Source organism: Pelodiscus sinensis, chromosome 17, assembly GCF_052426305.1.
Source record: "Pelodiscus sinensis isolate ZL-2025 chromosome 17, ASM5242630v1, whole genome shotgun sequence".
In the NCBI taxonomy this organism is placed as follows: domain Eukaryota; kingdom Metazoa; phylum Chordata; order Testudines; family Trionychidae; genus Pelodiscus; species Pelodiscus sinensis.
The window spans coordinates 3,505,339-3,527,909 of NC_143068.1; the positions used below are offsets into that span (position 1 = coordinate 3,505,339).

The 22,571-nt window shown below is 41.0% G+C and overlaps 1 protein-coding gene across 2 annotated transcripts in view; it reads left to right on the top strand.

Annotated features, from left to right (window-relative positions):
• The first annotated feature begins 2,913 nt into the window (after positions 1–2,913).
• Positions 2,914–22,571, top strand: part of RBM39 (RNA binding motif protein 39) — a 48,886-nt gene continuing 29,228 nt past the window's right edge. The window contains exons 1-4 of one of the 2 annotated variants that reach the window (XM_075901469.2): positions 2,914–3,093; positions 7,164–7,226; positions 9,033–9,082; positions 22,173–22,367. In XM_075901469.2, the coding sequence (XP_075757584.1) occupies positions 7,176–7,226; positions 9,033–9,082; positions 22,173–22,367 (296 nt within the window). In that variant the 5' untranslated portion in view covers positions 2,914–3,093; positions 7,164–7,175. The remainder of the gene's footprint in view (positions 3,094–7,163; positions 7,227–9,032; positions 9,083–22,172; positions 22,368–22,571) is intronic. The other variant, XM_075901468.2, reaches the window with a different exon arrangement.

Consider the following 22,571-nt stretch of genomic DNA (forward strand, 5'->3'; position numbering starts at 1 on the left):
TGGAATAACTTACTAAGGATGCAGTGGATTCTTTGTCCCCTGCAATCTTTAAATCCAGATTGGATGCCTTTCTAAATGAGATGCTCAACTTCGAGCACAAGCCATGGGCTTGATGCAGGAACCACTCTGAGTAATGGCAGATTAAGTATCTAGAAAGAAAATGTGTAGTGCACAAGAAACACTTTTCATAAATTGTAAGGCCAGTAAGGATGCAACTGTCATTGCAGCTGAGACCTCTGGTTAAATTTTTGAACTCTGCAGCTCAGAAGTCTCACAGCTGGAAGTCCACCTCTTACTTAAAGTCCCCAGCATATCCTGAAAACACCTATCTCCTCAAGAAGCATATCTGTACAAGCACAGTTCCAGCTGAGAGACCCTGGATTTCCTTGGCTTTGAGGTGGGGGGAAGGAAGGTGATCAGTGCAGGTACAACTGTGGAATTCCTGCAGAAAAAAAAACTGGGTACACGGATATTGCTAAGGAGATCCGGAAGTTTGGATACAGCCCGGATCAGGGCCAAACACAGGCAAAGAGAAGGAATTGCGGCAAATTTAGCAGAAGACAAAAGAGAAGGGCAACAAAAAATCTGGTGGTTCCTCTAAGAGCTGCTTTCATGAGCAGTGTAATGTCAAACAGAGCAGGGATCCCCTCACCAACTGGCCAGTGACACTTCTCAGACTTGTGAACTCTGGAGGAAGGTACCTGGGACCTACAGACAAAGTTGAGGGACATGGAAAATGTCAGGCTGTTTGAGAGGCTCATCTGAGCTTGGAGAGTGAATGACAACTGAGGAATCTGACAGGGACTGAGGTATGTTGTAAATTAATGCATGCTTTGCCTTCATTTTGCTTTCTCCAGGACCATTGCCGCTTTCAAAATGACAGCTAACTGTGAATGGACAAGGAACAAAGAAATTCTGTTTTAAAGTAGCCAATTAATTTTCAGAGCATGAACTAGCAGTATTAGCCAAAAATCTACAGAAAGAAAATAGAAAAAAGCTGCCAAGAAGTATTCCCAAATGCATGTATTTTCCAATACTTTGGTTTGCATTCAGAGTACATACTTTTGTAACCAAAAAACCTTCAATATTCTGCAAACAGAAAAAAGCACTTGCACTAAGCAACACACAGAGCAGTGAGTATTCAAACATGCATTTGCAGAATATGCATGGTAAGCTGATTGGATGTAGGCTTTCAAGTCCAAAAGACCTTACTTTCATTCTGCCATTAAATTCAGAAAAGAGGCAGAAACTATGTGTGGTTAGCTTTCACAGGCAGTCACTGGGGCCCTCTGCCAATTGGCCCATTCAGCTTTCCAATCCTCTGGGATTTCAGTGAACTTAAAGTAAATACTGATAGAACTGTAGCCGTGTTAGTCTGGTGTAAGTGGAACAAAAAACAGGACTATGTATCACTTTAAAGACTAACAAGATGGTTTATTAGGTGATGAGCTTTCGTGGGCCAAACCCACTTCCTCAGATCAAATAGTGGAAGAAAATTGTCACAACCATATATACCAAAGGATACAATTAAAAAAATGAACACATATGAACAGAACACATATGAAAATACTGTTTGCCTGATGATTTCTAGGCAGGCCAGTCTTGTTTCTCCCACGAGAGTTAGGCACCATCTCATTCCATTCTACAAGAACCTCTCAGGGGTTTGAACCAAAAGAAAGGAATACGCATCAATTTAAAGATTAACAAGATGGTTTATTAGGTGATGAGCTTTCGTGGGCCAGATGCACTTCCTCAGATCAAATTGTGGAAGAAAATTGGCATGACCATGTCCATATATACAAAAGGGATACAATTAAACAAAAAGTGAACACATATAAAATAGACAAATCAGATTTTAGAACAGAGAGGGGATGGGGGGGGGTTAATGTCTTTGAGGTAATGATATTAGAGGTGATAATTGGGGAAACTATCTTTGTAATGGGTGAGATAATTAGCATATTTGTTAAGGCCCATTCGTAAAGTGTCAAATTTAAGCATGAATGACAGTTCAGAGGCTTCTCTTTGAAGTCTTGTGTGCAGGATGAAGGTAGTAAGGTCTCTTGAGACAATACCCAGGCTGGTTGAAATGGCAAGAAACTGTTTTTTCTTTGTAAAACGGTCTGATGTCTGTTTTTTGTGGATTGATTCTTTGGCGAAGTGTCTGAGATGTTTGTCCAATGTACAAAGCAGACGGACACTTTTGGCACATGATAGCATAGATTATATTTCTGGATGCGCAGGAATATGTGTTCTTGATCTTATTACTCACTTGGTTAGGTCCAATAATGGTATGAGCAGAGTGAACATGTGGACACAGCTGGGTTTGTTACAAGCGAAGGTGCCAGGGTTGGTATTAGCGAGGTGTGTCCTGTGGTCCTTGGTAAGACTCACCCTGAGGTTAGGTGGTTGTCTAGGAGACCACGGGTGTGTCCCAGCGCCTGGGGGGGGGGGGTACCCCGCTGTAGCTCGTTGACGGGGCGCTGGCCGGGTCTGAGATGACAAGGAGGCGAACAGGGCGAGCCCCTGGCGAGGCCGCGGGGGCAGGGAAAGGCACAAGCCGGGAGGCCGGAGGGCGGCGAGGGGCCCAGCCAGGCCCACCCCTCGCAGCGCGGCTGGGACACGCAGGGGGGGGGGGCAGGCCCCCGGCTCAGCGGTCACAAGGGCGAGGAGAAAATTCACTTTAATTGAAATGTCCCAAATTTAACCTTTGACCTTCCCACTGCGGTGGCTGTTGCCCGGAATCCCGCGAGACTTTGAGCCAACGGGACAGGAGCGCGCTTTGGCGGGGTCTGTTCCGTCTTCTCGCGAATAATCAAGTCTACTTCCGGGTGTGGCGTCTCGCGAGAGTCGCATGGCGAAGACGCGCTCCGCCTTGTTTGTTTTGTCTCAGTCTCGCGAGAGCCCGTGCCGCTGGCTCTGGGCGGCCCCGTGTGGGAGTGTGCGGAGCCCCAAGCAGCTAGACGCGGCGGGCGCCATTTCAGGGAGCCGCCATCGCCAGAGCTGGGCCTGAGCCGCGCGCTCGTCCGCATCCGCGCCCCGCCTTCGCGCCGCCGCCAGAGCCGGGCACCCGAGAGGCGCAGCCCGCAGCAGCAGGTAACCGCAGCGGCTCGCCCCCGGCCGCGGACCCGCTAGGGCCGCTCCTCCGCGTGGGGCGCGGCGCCGGGCCCGCCTGGACACGTCGCTGGGCCTCGGCCCGCCGGAGCCGCGCCGCGGGCTCGCCTCCCGGCGGCAGAGCGGCCTGGACGCGGGAGCAGGCCCCGGGGGGGGGGGGGGGGCGAGGCCGGCGGCGCGGGCCCTCTGCAGCGTGAGGCGGGGTCGGCCCTCCCCGAGCAGCGCCCCGCGCCCGCCTCGCTGTGCCCGGGCTCCCCGCGGCGCGAGCGGTTCTCCGGCAGCTCGGCGCAGCGGGGTGGCCGGGCCGGGCGAGTCTCGGCGGGCAGCGCTGTTGAAAACAGCCCGTAGTCCTATGGCGCCTTAAAGCACGTTACTGAGACACCCGAGATCGTGTCACGAGCCTGCACGGGCCAGGCCCGCGTCTTCACGTGAGCGCCAGGGGAGACGTGGGTTCGGCCCACGGAAGCTCCCGTTACTGTGTCTTGCTGTGTGGCTGTAAGGCGTCTCAGGGCTGCACTTAAAGATTATACTAACTGCATCAATGGGGTTTGCAATCATTGCAGCGTCGTGATGCTGTGCCCTGAAAAGGTTTTAGATTTTTTTCTGCTTTTTCTACAAATAAATATCAGAGATGATACCTTAGTGTGTCTGTTCGTCTTCCAGTTAGTCTGTAACTGGAAAAACTTTAAAACAAAACCCCGAATAGTCTAGTAGCACCTTATAGACTAACAAAACACGTGTATGGGCATAACCAACGTCTTCATGTAGGGTCGTGAGTTTCTGTAACATTTAGTCAAAGAGAATGGGAAGGTTGAGTCTTTAATACTCTTATCCCAGTATTAAATTAATAGATGCCATTCAACATGGCTTTGTGGAAAATAGGTATTGGCAAACGCTTTTTATGAGATCATAAATTTGGTTAAAGGTAGCTGTTTATATTTTCTGTAATATTTAAGTTGGTATTGTATGCTGTGTTGCTGTAGCTATGTTGGTCCCAGGTTATCAAACATATGAGATGGGTTAGGTGATATTTTTTTATGGGCCCAACCCCTCATTTTTGGCCAGAGGTAAGTTTTTGAACTGAGACAGCTCTTCAGGTCTGAATGGTCTGTTTAGTCTTCCAACACTGGCCAATGCCCGGTGCTTCATTAGGAATGAATAGAGCAATCCTCAAATGAGCCATCTTGTATTGTCCAGTCTCACCTGGCCACTGATGGGCCTGTCCAGACCTAGGTTTTTTTATCCATCTCTCCTCATGGAAGCTGTTCCATACCCCTACTCATTTTTGTTGCCTTTTTCTGAACATTTCTAATTCCAGTATATATTTTTTCGAGGTGAGGCAACCAGATCTGCATGCTCAGCAGTCAAGATTTGGGGGTACCATGAATTTGTATATAGGCAATATATATTTTCTGTCTTATCTAGCCTTAATGGTTCCTAACATTCTGTTACCTTTTTAGACTGCCGCTTTTTAGACTGCATATTGAGCGGATGTTTTCAGAGAACTGTCCGCAATTCCTCCAAGATCACTTTCTTGAGTGGTAACAGCTAATTTAGACCCCATCATTTTGTATGTATAGCTGGGATGTTTTCCATTGTGCATTTCTTTGCATTTATCACTCCTGAATATCATCTCTCATTTTTTATTGCCCAGTCATCCATTTTGGTGAGATATTTTTGAAGTCTGCTTTGGACTTAACCATCCAGTTTAGTGGTTAATTTAGTATTGTCTGCAAATTTTGCCAGCTTGCCCCTTTCCCCACATTTATGAATGTTGAATAGCACTGGTCCCGTTCCCTGGAGACACTGCTATTTTTACCTCTCTAGTTTGAAAGGTGACCATTTATTCCTACCCTTTGCTTTCTGATTTTTAACAAATTAAACTAGTCAGCCAACTGTCAGAAAATCTAAATACACTGGATCCACTTGGATCATCCTTGTTTACATTTCAATGGGAATCATCTAGTGGGGTCCCAATCGAATAATTTCCATCAGTTTTCTGGCTGAAAATACAAAATCATTGCTGATGAACTTTGCAGATAAAACTCAAGTTTGCGGAGTGGTGATAAGGATAGGACATACGAAGAGGGATTTGAATCTTTTAGGAAGTTGGATATAATCAAAATGCCATATTCATTTAGGAAAACATATATAGTTCATATTTGTAGGATGGGGGACTGTCTCCTGGAAGATATTTATGTGAAAGGAGTCATGGTGGATAACCAACTCAACATGAGTGTTTAATACAATCTTGTCGATATATGAACAGGAGAAGATAGAATTGGAATGGGGAGGTAACTACTTCTGTATAAGATGAGACTGTAATTTGTATACGGTGTCCAGTTGTGATATCTTCACTTCAAAAAAGATGCTGGAAAATCTGAGGAGGCTTCAGGGAATTCAAGATGCTTAAGAGCGGCTGAAACATTTGCCTTTCACTAACAAATGTAATTCAATCGATTTTAGCTTGTAGAAGAGCAAATTTCAAGACACCGCGTGGTCAGTCTAAAAGCACTTACATGGGTATTAGATGCAAAGGGCTTCTTAACCTAAGAAAAGCATAACAAGACCCAGTGGCTGGAAGCTGAAAAATAGACCAATTCAAACTGTAAATAAGGCACACGTTTCTTAACAGTGAGGGTAATTGTCATTGAAGACCTTCCCAAAGGATGAAGTGGATTCTTCATCACTTGAAATCAAGATTGGATGCCTTTCAAAGGGAAGCTCTACTTCAGCTGCCAATTACTGGTCTTGATGTAGGAAACTCATGGACAGATTATCTAGCCTTTGCTGTTCAGGAAGTGATACGTTATAACAACTTCTGGTCTTGGAATCTGTGTAACTTGGACATTTGCAAATATCCAGATGAGGTTGTTTGTATCCTTCTCTGTTGCTTAGTCTGTTGCTTTTGATAACTGTGGTGTCTGAAATCTGCTTAAGTTGGGTGTAAGACCTCAGTTTCTAATAATAAGCATATTTGGTTGCAGAGAGAATCTTTCTGGCATTCTTTGTTATAAAGAAGCAAGGGAGTTCTTTACTTGAAACTTCATTTTCCACTCAGCCATGATTTAGCTGGGGTTTCTGTCATATTCTGTACTGTCAATGTGCAGGTTACATTCCCACTGCAAACTCCTTCCTGAATCTTCTCCGTATGATTCTCAGTATTATTTTAACAAGGTCCTTCTTGGTATGTAGAGTTGGTTATTTGGCTGGTCTAAAAAAATTGGTCAAAACACTAAATAGAACAGTAGTAAGACATTACGTGCTGCAGTTGGCTTAGCATTTAGATACATATGTCTAATTACAAAAATAGGTTAGTTATTTTTAATTCATCGACTGAAAAAGTGAGGTAATTAAAAATGAAATAATTTTAGCAGTTAGCTTCATATTTAAATGTGAACAAAACTGAATAATTACAAAAGAACAATGAAATGAAACAGAAAACAGGCATATTGCAATTATAAAATAATTTTTAAAATGCACTTACCCTGGGTAGGCAGCTTAATAGCTTCATCTTTTTTTATTGTTTGGTTATTGTGAACCGTTCTCCCCTTTTGGTTAATTTCTGCATTTGACTAGTCAGGTTAGCCTGTATTTTCTTTAGGGAAGTGAAACTATCTTTTGGCTTGCTTAATGTGCTTTGTACACATTAAATATGTAGTTGATGGCCTTGTATTTAAATAAAGATCTGTATTCACATACACACAATGTTTGTCCAGCCAGTCAAGTTACTCTGCTTTCTGTTAAATCTTTTTTCCCCAATATGTGACATAAGCATTTAATAAAGTGATTGATCAAAGTCGTTTATATAGGCTTGCTAACAGATAACAAAATGTGATACAGTCAAAAAGGCCTCTGACGATCTTGATTGGAATATTTAACTGTATTTGACGGTGGTCAGTTAAGCAGCTGGTCAAGCCTATTAGTGTGCATTATTAAAAATCATTGTGGTGTCTTCACAACGTTGGCCTTGTCACCAAAAGTGCAAGTAGCTTGTGAGCTATTACAGGTTGGCTCTTTTTCTGTCTTGATAGATTTTATTTTCCTTTCAGGTGTCCTGAAAAATGGCTGACGATATTGATATTGAAGCAATGCTTGAGGCGCCTTACAAGAAGGTGAGAAAAATGTGCCAGTGAGGTCTTGTACTTACCTTAATTTAGCTTTATTCATGAAACTACTGCTGAACTGTAAACTAACTTCCCTGGAGCCCTCATGATTATCTTATTGGAGATGCATTACATGTAACTTGCAAATAAATATAAACTGTTAATGTAATTATTTTGTGCAGTAGTTTCACTTCAGCGTGATGAATAAATGCCCATCTATCTCTCTTTGTAGACTTGCCTAACGATATCTCACCTCTACTCCCATGAATTCACCTTTGATTCCAGTGTGAACTGTCAATCATAAGGTAGTAATTGAGTGACGTATCGCTGTACCGTGGTCCCCTAGGTAAAAAAAAAAAAAAAAAAAAAAAAAAAATTACTCGCCTAAAATTGCCAGCTCCAGTTTGGTATAGCAACAAGGTGAATGCAGTGTTTGGGAAAATAGCAGGGTTCCAAGAATAACCTTTTCACCAGTCCATGGCACGTAAATCTTTAAATAGTCTGCTCAGAGCAAGAGGCATATGACTATTATTTTTAACATAAAAGACTGGTGATGGTTAATCTTTTAACAGGGCAGAAGGAAACGAATTGCTGAGTGAAAGAACTTTCCAAAATTCTTGGATCCCTGAATAGATACATTCTTTGCAAGTAAAAGACAGTATCACAGTCTGCGGTGTCATTCTAAAAGTAGCCGTTGTACTCTTGTGTTTTAGTTGTTCAATTAAGAATTAGCAATTCTGACACAGTTCTGTTAAACTTCTGAACGACTAGCATAGTGATGTACTCAGTCTCTTGTCTTACCAGGCAGCAAATGTATACTGTCTTTTTTGTTTTGGTTTTTGTTTTTTCACCAACTGGTGGTGAAAGAGTTAACATTATGCATGCATTAGCACTTACTTCACAAGAAATGTGTATAAACTTGAAATAATTTAGCAGTTGTACTACTCATGATGTAACTGGAGTAGTTAAACTATAGAATAGTATAAAAGCTACTGTTAGTTTATTTAGGAGTGTTTAGTAAAACCATGTGGTATCAGTTTTGGATGAGTATTTGTAAGCTTTAAACGCTGTTTATTTAGTATTATGTGATACTTAGCAGATATGTAAAATCTTGTGATAGTCATAATTTGTAATACTAAGAGTCTTATGTCCTAGTTTAACATGGATATTTTCCATGTAAACAGGTATGGAAATAGGGAATGTTTAGGCTGGACTGGTGGATTTTTGATGACTTTCTTGGGAGCCGACATTACTAAAGCAGTGTGAATCCCTGTTTGCTTCAGGGCGAGATGTGTGACAGAGGTGGCATCAAGCTCTTACAACCCTCCAACGAAAATGAGCGAAGATCTCAGGAATGGCATCGGTCACAAGAAATCGATAGTGGCTGGCTGCTAGCATGGCCACTTGGGGCTTAGGCAGAGATATAGCCTTGGTACTGATCAGAGATCATAGCACATGAAAAATGCTTAAACCTGAAACTTCCTCTTACATTTTATAGACATAACATTTAACCACTTGAGTGCTGAAATCTACAGGATAATTTACTATCTAAATCATGTAAGGAAGTATCTACAATTTAATATATATTTAAAACTGTAATTCTTGTGTTTTATAATTGTATGACTTAAATGTAAACAGCAACGTGGTTAAACATGCCAACTTAAATTTTTATAGCTTTCCATATTAAACTGTAAACACGTAATTTAGTATTAAATTTTTTGTTTTGTATTTTCTTATTCCCATTCCCATTCCCCTTTGACCACTTGAAATGTTACCACTTCGTCCTCACGATGTTCTTCTATCAACCCTGCTTAGGATGAGAACAAATTGAGCAGTGCCAATGGCCATGAAGAGCGCAGCAAGAAGTAAGTGTTTATTTGTATATTTTCACTTCTAGGGAACACTGTCAAGCATTCTTCATTTTTAACTTTTAATGTATGTAGTCCATACATACTGTCCAAGAAAATGGAAATCCTTCCGCCTTCCTTTTGCTGTTTATGGCATTTCAAACACATGACTTCAGACATATGATGTATCTCTTGGTTACACAATTGGTATCTGTGATATAATTTAGGGATGTAATAGTGTAGTCAGTTAACTGATAAGCAGAAGCTTATAGGTTAATGCTATATAGTACATGCACCCCCTTCTCCTCAGTACATTTTTTTTTAACAAGCTGGGCAGCACCCGGCTCAGTTCTGACTCTCAACTGATTGGGGAGCTCAGACCTCCCCTAGACTGGCTGCTGTCACCCTGTTCTGCTGTCTCTTAATCAGAGGCAGCAGTGGGGGGTGGCAGGCAGCCAATCCACGAGGAGAGCTGGCTTTTAAACTCTCCCCTCATGGACCAGCTCCTGCCAGGCACCATGCACTGCTGTGGGCCCTGCCTCCAGGGGCTATACAATAGTTGACTAACGGATAAGAATTCATGAGGTTACTTGACTATTCAATTAACTGATATTTAACATCTCTAGTGTAAATTTTCAATGAATAGTGTTCTTATTAAAAAATGCAAATGACAATTCCTAAACTAGAACAATTTTGATGGATTATAGATAATGACATTGTACCCACAAGATTTTACTATCACTTGCACATATTTTTGAATTGTTAACTTTTGAAATGTAATTCTGTTTTGTGCACTAATGATGAGAGTTTGAAGGACACTGAAATGCAATGGCCTCAAGTTTAAACTGAGAAATGTGGTCACCTTTCAGTGCTTTATTCCTTGAATTAGTATTGTGTGTAAAAAGCTGTTTGAATAAATCTCTTGCTAATCCAAAACTACTAACAAACTTGTACAAATCTAGAGAGAATTAATTGTATTTATCTCCTTCAGGAAAGACTTATCTGTGTGTTCTGTTTTATAAACTTCCACCTAGTCACTATCCTGGAACAGAAAAACATTTAAAATTCAGTTACTTGCATGACATGCACATTTTGGTTAAAATACTTCCCACTTTACAATTACTGTGATACTAATATTTTTTGGGGGGGGAGGGTGAGGATGAGGAGTAGTTTCTTGAAGTGAAAGGAGGAAAAGGAATTTAGGTGGGGAGTGGACTTATAGTAAAAAGCAGTGTTCATGGTATAAATGCTCGGAAAAACAATCTTTCTTGTTTTTCTGAATCCTGTGCTGTGTGGGTACTGAGGATGAAGGTTCAGGGGAAAAGGACTGGGGTGGGAGAAGTCTAGTAAATGTTCTCACATAGATAACAATAGGCATCACAGAAATTTGGAAGGATAGAACTGGTCGTGCTGATGGCGAAGTGATACTGTATGAGAGCAAGCCTAGAATCAAATGATTTAACAATGTTCAAAGACTCCTATCATGCACAGGAATCTCTCTGAATAGTAATTCCATGCTCTAATAATATGGATATGTCGACAACCAAACCACAGTGGTGATAATGAAATGCTCAGGGAGTATTTCTGATGTCCCCATAATGATTGGGTACATATCTCAGGATGGGATACAGAGAACATTTCTCAATGTCTTAAATGACTGCTTCTTGGGGCAGCTAGTCCTGGAACTCACGAGAAGAGACAATTCTTGATTTAATCTTAAGGGAAGCATAGAATCTGGTCCAAGAGGTGAATATAGCTGGATCACTTGGAAAACTCCACAGCAGTCCAGTGTAATTGCAGAAAGGGGAACAATGCAGAAATGAGCAAGTTAAAAAGAAAACACAAGGTATGGTGCCAAGAGTGAAATTGCTGCAGATGCCATTATTGAGGCGCAAGTTAAATGTATATCCCAAATAAAAAAACAAAATAGAGAATTAAATGTGTGCCACTTGGGCTAACTAACAAGGTAAATAAAAGAAGCAGACGCAAAAAGACATGCTTTAAAAAGTGGATGTTAAATCAGTGAGGAAAATAGCAGGGAGCATAAACTCTGGTAAATAAAGTGTAAAAATATTATTAGGGTGGCCACAAAATAAATTGCACAACAGCTAGCCAAAAGCTCAAAAACAAATAGCTTAAAAAAAAAGTACATTAGAAGCAGGAAGCCTGCTAAATTAGGGGAGCCACTTGGCTTATCAAGATGCTGGAAGATTGCTGATATGACAGTAGGGGTGTGATAGTTTATAGGTTAATGCTACAGACCAGTGTTTCTCAACCTTTTTTAAATAAGGTACCCCTTTTAAAAAAAAGCACATAAGTACCCCCCCCTTAAAAAACAAACAAACAAAAAAAAAAACGTTTAGTATCTACAGTTTTTTCTCAAATTTTTCTACCATTGCAACACATTGTTTAAACAATTGAATCGTAGCTGGGCGGGTGATGAAATTTTTGGGTGTAAAAAGTACAAAAATAATAAAGCGCTGTAAAACTTAAAACAAAAATTCAGTTTTCTCCAAATTTCAGTTGTTGGCATACACCCCAGAATTCTCTTGACTACCCGTGAGGGCACTTGTACCACTGGTTGAGAAACACTGCTATAGACTACAAAAAAGCAGTCATGTAGCACTTTAAAGACTAACAAGATGGTTTATTAGGTGATGAGCTTTCGTGGGGCAGACCCACCCCTTGGGACTATAGAATAGTCAAGTAACCAATAAGAATTCATGAGGTCAATCCGCTAGTCAATTAACCAATATTTAACATGCCAAGAAGACACTAAGGCCATTGCTGAGGAACTAGAGATGTGAGTGTGTAGATGAGTACATGATTAAACAGTGAGCCTGGGTGCATTGATTTTACCCTATCGCTTACATGCTGAAGCATCAGGGGTAGGGAGCAGGAGCTGGTGCATGAGGCAAGCCTGATGCTTGCTCGCCCCCTGCAGGTGGCAGTGGGGGTCAACCCAGCTTGCACTCTCCTCAAGCCCTGGATCCTGCAGAGCAGACATCCCCCACTGCCCCACCGTTCAGCTTGCTCAGGAAGGATAGGCAGATGAGAGGAGGAGGTGTTGCCTTATATATTAAACATGAACACACATGGACTGAGGTGCAGATGGACACAAGTTTTGTTGAGAGTCTCTGGATAGGTTAAAAGGTTTTTAAAAAAAGTGGTGTCATCTGAGGGGTTAACTATGGACAAGGCAGAAGAGGTGGATGAGGCTTTTTTCCAACAACTAACGACATCATCGAAAGCATGGGTTTTGGGAGTGTTGGTACTTAAACGATCTAGACATACGTTGGAAAACTAACACAGCAGGGCACAGATTATCCAACGAGTTCTTAGATTGCACTGGAGACTGTTTTAGTTCAGAAGTTTGAGAGTTACCACAAGTGAAGCTGTTCTAGAGTCTGTTTTAACACACAGGGAGGAACTGGTTGAAAATTTCCAAGTGGAAGGCAGCTTTGATGAAAGTAATCATGACATCATAGAGTTCATGATTCTAAGGAATGATAGAAGGGAGAGTAGCAAAATAGGACCAGTAGATTTCAGGTAGTCAGATTTTAGTAAGCTCAGAGAGCTGATAGTGTTGCTTCCCATGGGACCTTACCTAAGAGGAAAAAGAATTGAAGAGAGTTTTTAAAGGGAGATTAAGGGCCCAAAGGCAAACTGTTTCACTGTGTAGGAAAGATAGAAAGTATGGCAGGAGACCACTTTGGCTTAATCAGATCTTAGACCATGTAAAAATCAAAAAGGAGTCGTATAAAAAAATGGAAATTAGGTCAATTTACAAAGGAAGCATATAAACAACCACTGGCATGCAGGGGCAAGATTAGAAAGGCCAAGGCACAAAACCATCTGTATCTTGCTAGAGACATAAAGGATAACAAGACGACACTCTATACATATATTAGAAGCAAGAAGAAAACCAAGGACAGGGTGGGCCCATTGTTCAGTGAAGAAGGAAAAACAGTAACAGGAAACTTGGAAATGGCAGAGGTGCTTAATGACTTTTGTTTCAGTTTTCACCAAGAAGAGTGTGATGCATGCCTAGCATAGTGAATGCTAGTGGAAATGGGGTAGGTTTAGAAGTAAAAATAGGAAAAGAACAAATTAAAAATTTGTCAGATGTCTTAAAGTCACCAGGACCTGCAGAAAGGCATCCTAACATACTCAAGGAGCTGAGAGAGGAGGTATGAGCCTTTGGCTGTCATCTTTGAAAAGTCATGGAAGTTGAGAGAGTGATTCCAGAAGCCTGGAAAAGGGCAAATATAGTGCCCATCTATAAAAAGGGAAATAAGAACAACCCAGGAAACTACAGACCAGTCACTTAAACTTCTGTGCCAGGGAAGATAATGGAGCAAGAAATTAAGGATTTCCTCTACAAACATTTGGAAGAAAATATGGTGATAGGTAACAGTGTGGATTTGTGAAGAACAAATGATGTCAAACCAATCTGATAGCTTTCTTTGATAGGATAACAAGCCTTGTGGATGGGGTGAAAGTGGTGGACATGGTATACCTAGTCTTTAGCTAAGCATTTGATTGGGTCTCGCATGACTTTTTTTTTAATCAATAAACCTAGGGAAATACAATTTAGATGGGGCTACTATAAGGTGGGTGCATAACTGGCGGGATAACCATTCTCAGAGAGTAGTTACTAGTGGTTCACAGTCATGCTGGAAGGGTATAACAAGTGGGGTTCTGCAGGGGTCTGCCATGGAGCTGGTTCTGTTAAATAACTTCATCAACAATTTAGATGATGGCATAGAGTACGCTTAATAAGTTTGCAGATGATACCAAGCTGAGAGGGGTTGCAAATGCTTTGGAGGATAGGGTCATAATTCAAAATGATCTGGACAAACTAGAGAAATGGCCTGAGGTAAATAGAATGAAGTTTAATAAGGACAAATGCAAAGTATCCCACTTAGGAGGGAACAATCAGTTTCATGCATACATAATGGGAAGTGATGGTCTAGGAAGGAGAACTGCAGTAAGGAATCTAGGGGTCATGGTGGACTACAAGCTAAATATGAGTCAAGAGTTTGACACTGTTGCCAAAAAAAAAAAAAAAAAAAAAAGCACACACGATTCTGGGATGCATTAACAGGAGTTGCGAGGAAGATACAAGAAGTCATTGTTCTTCTCTACTCCGTGCTGATTAGGCCTCAACTGGAGTATTGTGTCCCGTTCTGGGCACCGCATTTCAGAAAAGATGTGAAGAAAGGCCCAGAGAAGAACAACAAAAAACAAGTAAAAAAAAACATGCTGGAAATCATTAAGAAGGGGATAGATAAGACAGAATATATTGCCTTTATATGAATCCATGATATTCCCACATCTTGAATGCTATATGCAGATTTTGTTCCCCATCCCAAAATAAAAAATTGGAAAAGGTTCAGAAAAGACAACAAAAGTGATTGGGGGTATTACTTCCATATTGAGAAGCTTGTGACTGTTCAGCTTGGAAAAGAGATGATGAAGAAGGGAAAGAGAGAGAGGTCTAAAAAATCATGACTCTCCACATGTTGTGGAGAATAATTATTTATTCCTTTCCATAATGATAGAACTAGGGATTACCAAAATGAAATGAATGGTCAGCAGGTTTAAAACAAAAGGAAGTACTACTACACACAATGTATAGTCAACCTGTGGAACTTCTTGCCTGGTGATATTATTTAAGGCCAAGGCTACAACAGAGTTCAAAAAAAGAATTTAATTCATTCATGGACGATAGATCCATTAATGGTTATTAGCACATTTTACAAGCATACTGTCGATTCTATTATCCAAGTAATTATAAATACTGAATTGTATTGGACACAGCATTGGCCCCTGGGGAATCATACTAGATACGCCATCTTCCAATATGGCAGTGAATTCACTGAGTGTTTTTTGAGTTCAATATCAACCAGTTGCGCACCTGCCTTATATTTATTTTGTTTAGACCACCTTCTATATTTCACTTTTGAGAGTGTCATGTGGAATTGTCAAACTTCACTAAAATTAAGTTGCCCCCTCATACACTAGCTCAGTAATTTTCAAAATGTGTCAGGACTACAAAGTGGGTTGTGACCATATTTTAAGGGGGTCAGCAGGGCTGGCTTAGTCTTGCTGGGACGTGGGACTAAATCCCTAACCAGTGGTGGAAAAAGTACCCCAAAAAGCTACTTGAGTAAAAGTACTGCTACTTTGAAAAAAATGTAATGAAGTGAAAGTCAAAGTATCCTTCTGGAAAAGTACTTGAGTAAAAGTACAAAAGTATCTCATCTTAATTATACTCAAGTATCCGGAAGTAAAACGTATGGGGGGAGGGAGGGCTGATTAGGCAAGGAGAACCAAGTTTCATGGCTTCCTACAGGCCAGATAAACTCTTCTGAAGTTAGTAGATTTTGTGAGCCCCCCCCCCCCCAGATGCTGAGGTCAAAATGAGGGGTTCAGTGTGCAAGGGGAGGTTCTGGCTGAGAAGGATGTGCAGGAGCGGGCTTGGCGGGGGTGTCCAGATGGGTCGGAGGGTTCAGGAGAGGACCAGGGCTGGTAGATTAGCTTCTTGCTCCCCGCTGTTCCCATTGGCCGGTATCTGGTCAATGGGAGAAGCAGGAAAGCCCTCTCACGAGCAATTTCCAGCACTGCAGTCCCCCTGCCAGTGGGGTGGGTGAGGGGCTCCATGCTTCTTTTCTCTCAATGCTGGATCCAGCCTGCGAGGCTTAGGGCACCTCACCACTGCATAGATACTGTTTTTGAATGAAAAGGTGTTGATGTGACTACTAAAAGGCTTCTTTTTTGGCAGAGTCATTGTGCTGCTTGTTAGGTTATTTAGAAAAACCCCACCATCATTGCATGACGATTGGATGCTTTGCGCATGTGGCTATGCTTTAGCAAATCAGAATGCTGGCTTGCACAACTGTCAGTGGGGTGCTGAAAGTAGTGAGTAACTAAGCGCTTCTAGAAACGGTAGGGGAGTAAAAAGTACAATATTTTCTAACAAAACCTACTTGAGTAGAAGTTGAAGTATCAGAAAAATAAATTACTTGAGTAAAGTACAGATACCAAAAAAATGTAGATGAGAAATGTAATGAAGTATTTCTACTTAGTTACTTTACACCTCTGTCCCTAACCTTACTGCTCCGGCCGAAGCTTAAGCTGTTGTGTTTGTTTTGCCCCTTGACACACACCTCCATCCCTGCCTGGGGTAGTGGGGCTTGGACTTTGGCTTTGTCCCTCCAACTGGGGGTAATAGGGCTTCGTTGAGCTCATTATAAAATTTTTGTTGTCAAAGGGGGTCATGGTGCAAAGGAGGTTTGAGAAACCCCCACACTAGCCTGTAACCCTGTCAAAAAAGGAAATTAGGTTGGTTTGGCATGATTTGTTCTTGACACATCCACACCTTGCTATTCCTTTTTAACCCTATTTTTAGATGCAAAGAAATTGTTTCTTCCCATATCTTTTCAGGTATCAGTTAGCTCCCCTTTGTTTTTAAAGATAGGTGCAGAGTTTGCTCTTCCCTAGTGTTTTGGGATCTCCATGCATTGTCAAAGGGAATTCCTGATAGTTCCAGGTTTGCTTCTGGTATTTCCTTTATTACCCTGAGACAAATTTCATTATGCTTTTTCAACTTGAATTAGTCGCTACATATTCTTTAATCCTCTCTTACCTATTGTGGCTTGCATTCCTTACCAGTGATGTTGTTTGCGTAGAGTATCTGGTCACAATCTTTTTAATTAAGACTGGAGGAAAATCAGCATTAAATATCTCCGCTATCTTGATAACATAAGCCATTAGCGCTCCTTCCCTACGGAGTACCTACACTTACTTTTATTTGCTCTTGCTCTTAATGTATTTAAAGAATCTCTTTTTACTGCCTTATGTTCCTTGTTGGGATAACTAATTTTATGCCTTAGCATCTCTGATTTTTGTTCCTACAGGCTTGTGCTATTGAGGTCCACTCTCTAGTAGAAGACTGGGAGCTGCTCCCTGGCTCACATCCAACAGCTTTTAAAATCATGGTTTTAATTTTAGTGTATCGATTTGACACAATGCACATAATTAACTTGAATAGTTGTCTCCATTCCTTCAGCATAGAAGGGAACAGCAGAGAGAGACAGGTGCTACCTTGGAGTCTGCAAATAACATCTAGCAACACATGAGTAACTTGAACACACCATTGCCACAGATTTAATGAGCTGATACAGCTTCTGACTAATATGACAGTGTCAAATTGTCAAGCCACTTAATGCATCTATGCAGAGTTAGGTATACATGCCATACTGAATTTCCATTTGTTTCTGAGGATGCTTCACAGTGAAATTGCAGCGAAGATTAACATGGTCAAAATTCTGTCTGATGTTGTTGATCAAATAATTGCTTATTTTTTCCTTGGGAACCAGTGCCATTCAAAATATTCAGTAATGATGGAAAAGGATAAGCAGTCAAGTGTCAAAATTTGTAGATGATACAAAGTGATTCAAGGTAGTTAACTCCAAAGCAAACTTTGAGGAGTTATGTGGGACTCTCAAAACTGATTGAATGGGCAACAAAAATTAAATTCAGTAGTAAGTGCTAAGTTATTTACCTTTTCCACAATATAAAAATATGGGGGTCACTCAATAAAATGTAATAGGCACCAGGTTTAATAAAATGAGAGGATATACTTTTTTACACAACATGCAGCTAGCTTGTGGAACTCACTGCCTTCAGATATTGTGGTGATGGCCCAAAGTATAAGCAGGTTAATGCGAATGGCCATACTGGGTCAGACCAAAGGTCTATTTAGCCTAATATACGGATGTAATAGTATAGCTGATTAACAGATAAGCAAAAGCTTAAAGGTTAATGCTATAGATTACATCCATTTCCCTCCCTTCCCCCATCCTTTCCAGTAAATTTTTTAGCAGGCAGGCCAGCATCCCAGCTCAGTTCTGGCTTACATTGGGTCCAGAAATTACTCCTGCTGCGGCTCTGCATTTAAAGTGTATTAGGAGTGAGGCAGGCAGACAGCTTGAAACCCAGCACTGCTGTATCTGATAAAGTAGCTGCTGGCCCTGCCCTCGGGAACTATAGAATAGTTGACTTGCCGATGATGATTCATGAGGTTACTTGACTATTCAGTTAACCGATATTTAACACCCCTAGCCCAGTATCCTGTCTGCTGACAGGGGTCAATATAGATGCCCCAGAGGGAGGGAACACAACAGGTAATCATCATGTGATCCCTCTCCTGTCATCCATTTCCAGACAAACAGGGTAGGGACACCATTCCTACCCATCCTGGCTAATAGCCATTGAGGGACCGGACCTGCCCTGCCCTCCATGAATCTATCTAGCTCTTTTTTGGATCCTGTTAAACTCCTATCAGTCACCACATCCTCAGGTAAGGAGTTCCATAGGTTGACTGTGCTGAGTGAAGAAAAATTTCCTTTTGTTTGTTTTAAACCTGCTGCCTATTCTCTCTTATTCTCTATCCCTTTTTTAATGATTCCTAACATTCTATTAGTTTTTTTGACTGCCGCTGCATGTTGAGTGGATGTTTTCAGCTAACTATCCACAGTTGGCTCCAAGCTCTATCTCTTGAGTAGATGTAGCCAAATTACTCCCCATCATATACTATATATAGTTGAGATTATTTTTTCCAATGTGCATTACTTTACATTTATCAGCATTACATTTCATTTGCCGTTTTGTTGCCCAATCACTCAGTTTTGATTGCTCTTTACAAGTCTGCTTTAGTCTTAACTATCTTGAGCAGTTTTGTATCACCTGTAGAGTTTGCCACCTCACTGTTTACCTCTTTCTCTACATCATGTATAAATAAATTGAATAGGATTGGTCTCAGGACATACCATTGGGAGACCCCGTTAGTTACCTCTCTCCACTCTGAAAACTGACTATTTATTCCTACCCTTTGTTTCCTTTCTTTTAACCAGTTATCAATCCACGAAAGGACCTTCCCTCTCATCTTATGACAACTTACTTTACTTCAGAGCCTTTGGTGAGGGACCTTGTCAAAGGCGTTCTGTAAATTTAAGTACACTGTATCCACTGGATTCCCCTCGTCCACATGTTTGTTTGACTCCCTCAAAGAACTCTAGCATATTAGTAAGGCATGATTTCCCCTTACAGAAACCATGTTGACTTTCCTCAACACATTACTATATTTACTGGCCAAACGAGTCAGGATCACCCATTAGGGGCTCCAAGATTACTGGTAGATCCCAATCTACTGGTTTGTGACCACTGGTATAGATCAGGGCTACTCAACTTTGGAAGCACTGGGGGCCACGATGATCCTCACGGCACATGCCAAGGGCCGCAACTTAAATGTGGTTGTATGTATATGCAGATAGTTTTTCATCCTGACTGGCATGAATACAAAGATTAAGCTACACAACACACAGGCCCATTTAAGTCAATTAACCATCTCTAGGCCATTTGTTCCAGTGCTTAGCCACCTTGAGAGTTAGAAGTTTTTCCTAATATTCAACTTAAACTTCCCTTGCTGCAATTTAAGCCCATTGCTTGTCCTATCATCAGAGGTTAAGGAGAATAATATAATCTCCCTCCTTGTAACACTTTTTGGGTACTTAAAAGCTGCCGTCATGTCCCCTCTGTTTTTTCTCTTTTCTAAACTAAAGAAACCCAGTACTTTTAGTCTTCACTAATAGATCATGTTTTCTAGACCTTTCATCATTTTTGTTGCTGTTCTCTGGACCCTCTTCAATTTTTCCACATCTTTCTTGGAATATGGTACCCAGAACTGGACATAGTACTTTACTTGAGGCCTAATCAATGCACAGTAGAGGGGAAGAATGACTTCTTGTCTTGCTCACAACACTCTTGTACGTGCATCCCAGAATTATTGTTGCAAAGGAAGCAAAGATGTCACACTGACGCATATTTAGCTTGTAGTCCGCTATGACCCCTAGATCTTTCTGTTGTACTCTTTCCTAGACGGTCCCTTCCTATTTTGTGTGCATGAAACTGATTGTTCCTTCCTAAGTGGAATACTTTGCATTTGTCCTTGTTGAACTTCATCCTGTTTACCTCAGACCATTTCTCCTGTTTGTCCAGATCATCTACAGACTAAGTGTACTCTCTGTGCCATTATCTAAATTATTGTTGAAGATACTGATGAAGATACTGAACAGAACTGGTCCCAGAACTGATCCCTGTGAAACCCTGCTTGTTATGCCCTTCCACCATGACTGTTAATAACTACTCTCTGAGAATGGTTATCCAATCAGTTATGTACCCCACCTAATAGTAGCCCCATCTAGGTTGTATTTCCCTAGTTTGTTGATAAGACTGTCATGCCAGACTGCATGTCATGCTTTATTCAGCACAGTGTTACTCGGTTCAGCTTTTTTGAGTTGGTCTGCAACCAGGTAATGGTTTTGGCAAAGCGTGGAGATAGTTGGGAGATAGCAAAGGAAATGTAGAGCTAGCCATTGCTGTCACTTCAGCTGTGTTTTCTCACCCATTGTCAGTGTTTTCATGAAGATACTAAAAAGGATGCATTGCAGGAAGGTCTAATGACTGAGGTATAACTTAAGAGGACACTATGAACAAAATGCTCAAAGCTGTTCAGAAACTTTCTGTTACAGAAGTCTGATAATTTTACTGTTGGAGGTTTTCAAAAATCAGACCCGTGTGTGTGTGTGTGTTTTTTTTTTAAATTAGTGATGGACAACTTAAGCTAGTGAGTAGGTTGCATGACTGGCCCTCTTTTATCTTAGTGGACTGCAAGATTGTTTTCAAAACAGTCTCATGGGGTAGGGTACTTTTGCTAACTTGAACGTGCGTATGTAGTATTTGGATGCAGAAGAAGCACATGGCTTTTAAAGTCAATGTTGTGTGCAGTGAGTACAGATCTCTCTTCATGTGCCCTTGCTTTACATGCATGTCACTTAAGTAATAGAGGTTGAAGCACTGTGTCCGGCAGCCTCAGGACTTGACTGTTGCTGAGCCATGGGAGGTCAATATTGTCTGGCAGTATTATCAACACTTCCACTGCTTACTGGGCTCTTTGAAGATATTTAATGGTAAAGTAGAGCTAAATACCATCACAGAACACTCAGAGCCAGGTCTGGTAGCTGTAAATAAACTTTATGGGACCACAGGAAACTTGACACCACCCATGATAAATGGACCACCGGTTAACTAAAATCATGCTGAACCATGGATGTTGCTGGACCAGAGTGCCGAACCAGAGATGTTCAACCTTTACTGGTAGGGAAAAAATGATGCGGATGCCACAGGTTAACTGGTGGCCTGGCTGGAGCAGTGCCCCCTGCTACTTGTGGTGAACTGTTTAACTGGTTTACTCTTGAAATGGGATTTTACATCTTTAGTCAAGCCTTTGATGCCTGTTCAAGTTTTTGCATTTTTGAGCAGCAAAACTCATGGAAAGTATCACACTATATGGTGTCTTATTGTTGCGCTCCTTTCGGTCCAGATATATGTAGCGGGGACTTTGTGTACAATGCTAATCTTTTAGAAAAGTAAATGGTATTTTCGTTTGTAAGCAATGAACAGTATTGTGCTTGTGAAATTGTGTAATAACTACTGGAAATGTAGTTAATAGGAACTGAAGACAGTTGCATATTGTTATGTTAGTGCTGTGAAATTCCAAGATCTCAGGATTTAATAAAAGGGTAATTGTCGTTTTTGTCTTCCTTCTACTATGAAAAGTCAGCCCCTGCTTGACTTGATTCTTCTCAGATGTAGAAAGCATAGCTGCTCACTGAAAATACTTTTTCAACACAGTAATTGAGGTGTTGAATTTAATGTGCCATTTTACATACAGCCCCACTACCATTCTTGGAGGCTTAGTATTTTTTCTAATACTTAAAAAGTCAAAAAGTGAGAGTTGAAACCAGGAAGCATTCATACTCAGATACTGAGTTCTAAATTGATCTTTTTGCAAACATGTGAGACCTGTGCAAATAGTGTCATTCTCCATTTCTGTATTAGTGACTGACAATACAGATTTCGGAAATAAAACTATTAACATTGTCAGGGTGAAGACTGACTTGTTAGATGAGGAAAGCTAATGCTTTATGACAGAAGCCAAATTGCAGTTTCTTTACAACCATAACACATTCTATTTTCTTAGGAGAAAAAAGAGCAAGAGTAGAAGTCGTAGTCATGACAGGAAGAGGAGCAAAAGTAAAGAACGCAAACGAAGTCGTGATCGTGAGAGGAAAAAGAGCAAAAGTCGGGAAAGGAAACGCAGCAGAAGCAAAGAACGCAGACGTAGCCGTTCTAGAAGTAGAGAACGCAGATTCAGAGGCCGCTATAGAAGCCCATAGTAAGTTATTTTAATATAAAATTGAGCATGTATTGTGAAAGTTTAAATTGGACTATGTACTTTCTAAACTTGTCAGTTTACTTATTACTTTGAACTTTGTTCTTTGGAAACAGCAACTCTGAAGTAAGGAGAAAATGCATAAAATTGAATGTTTCAGTTACTACTTTGGTAATTTTGTTTTTATCTTAAACTACAAATAAAATC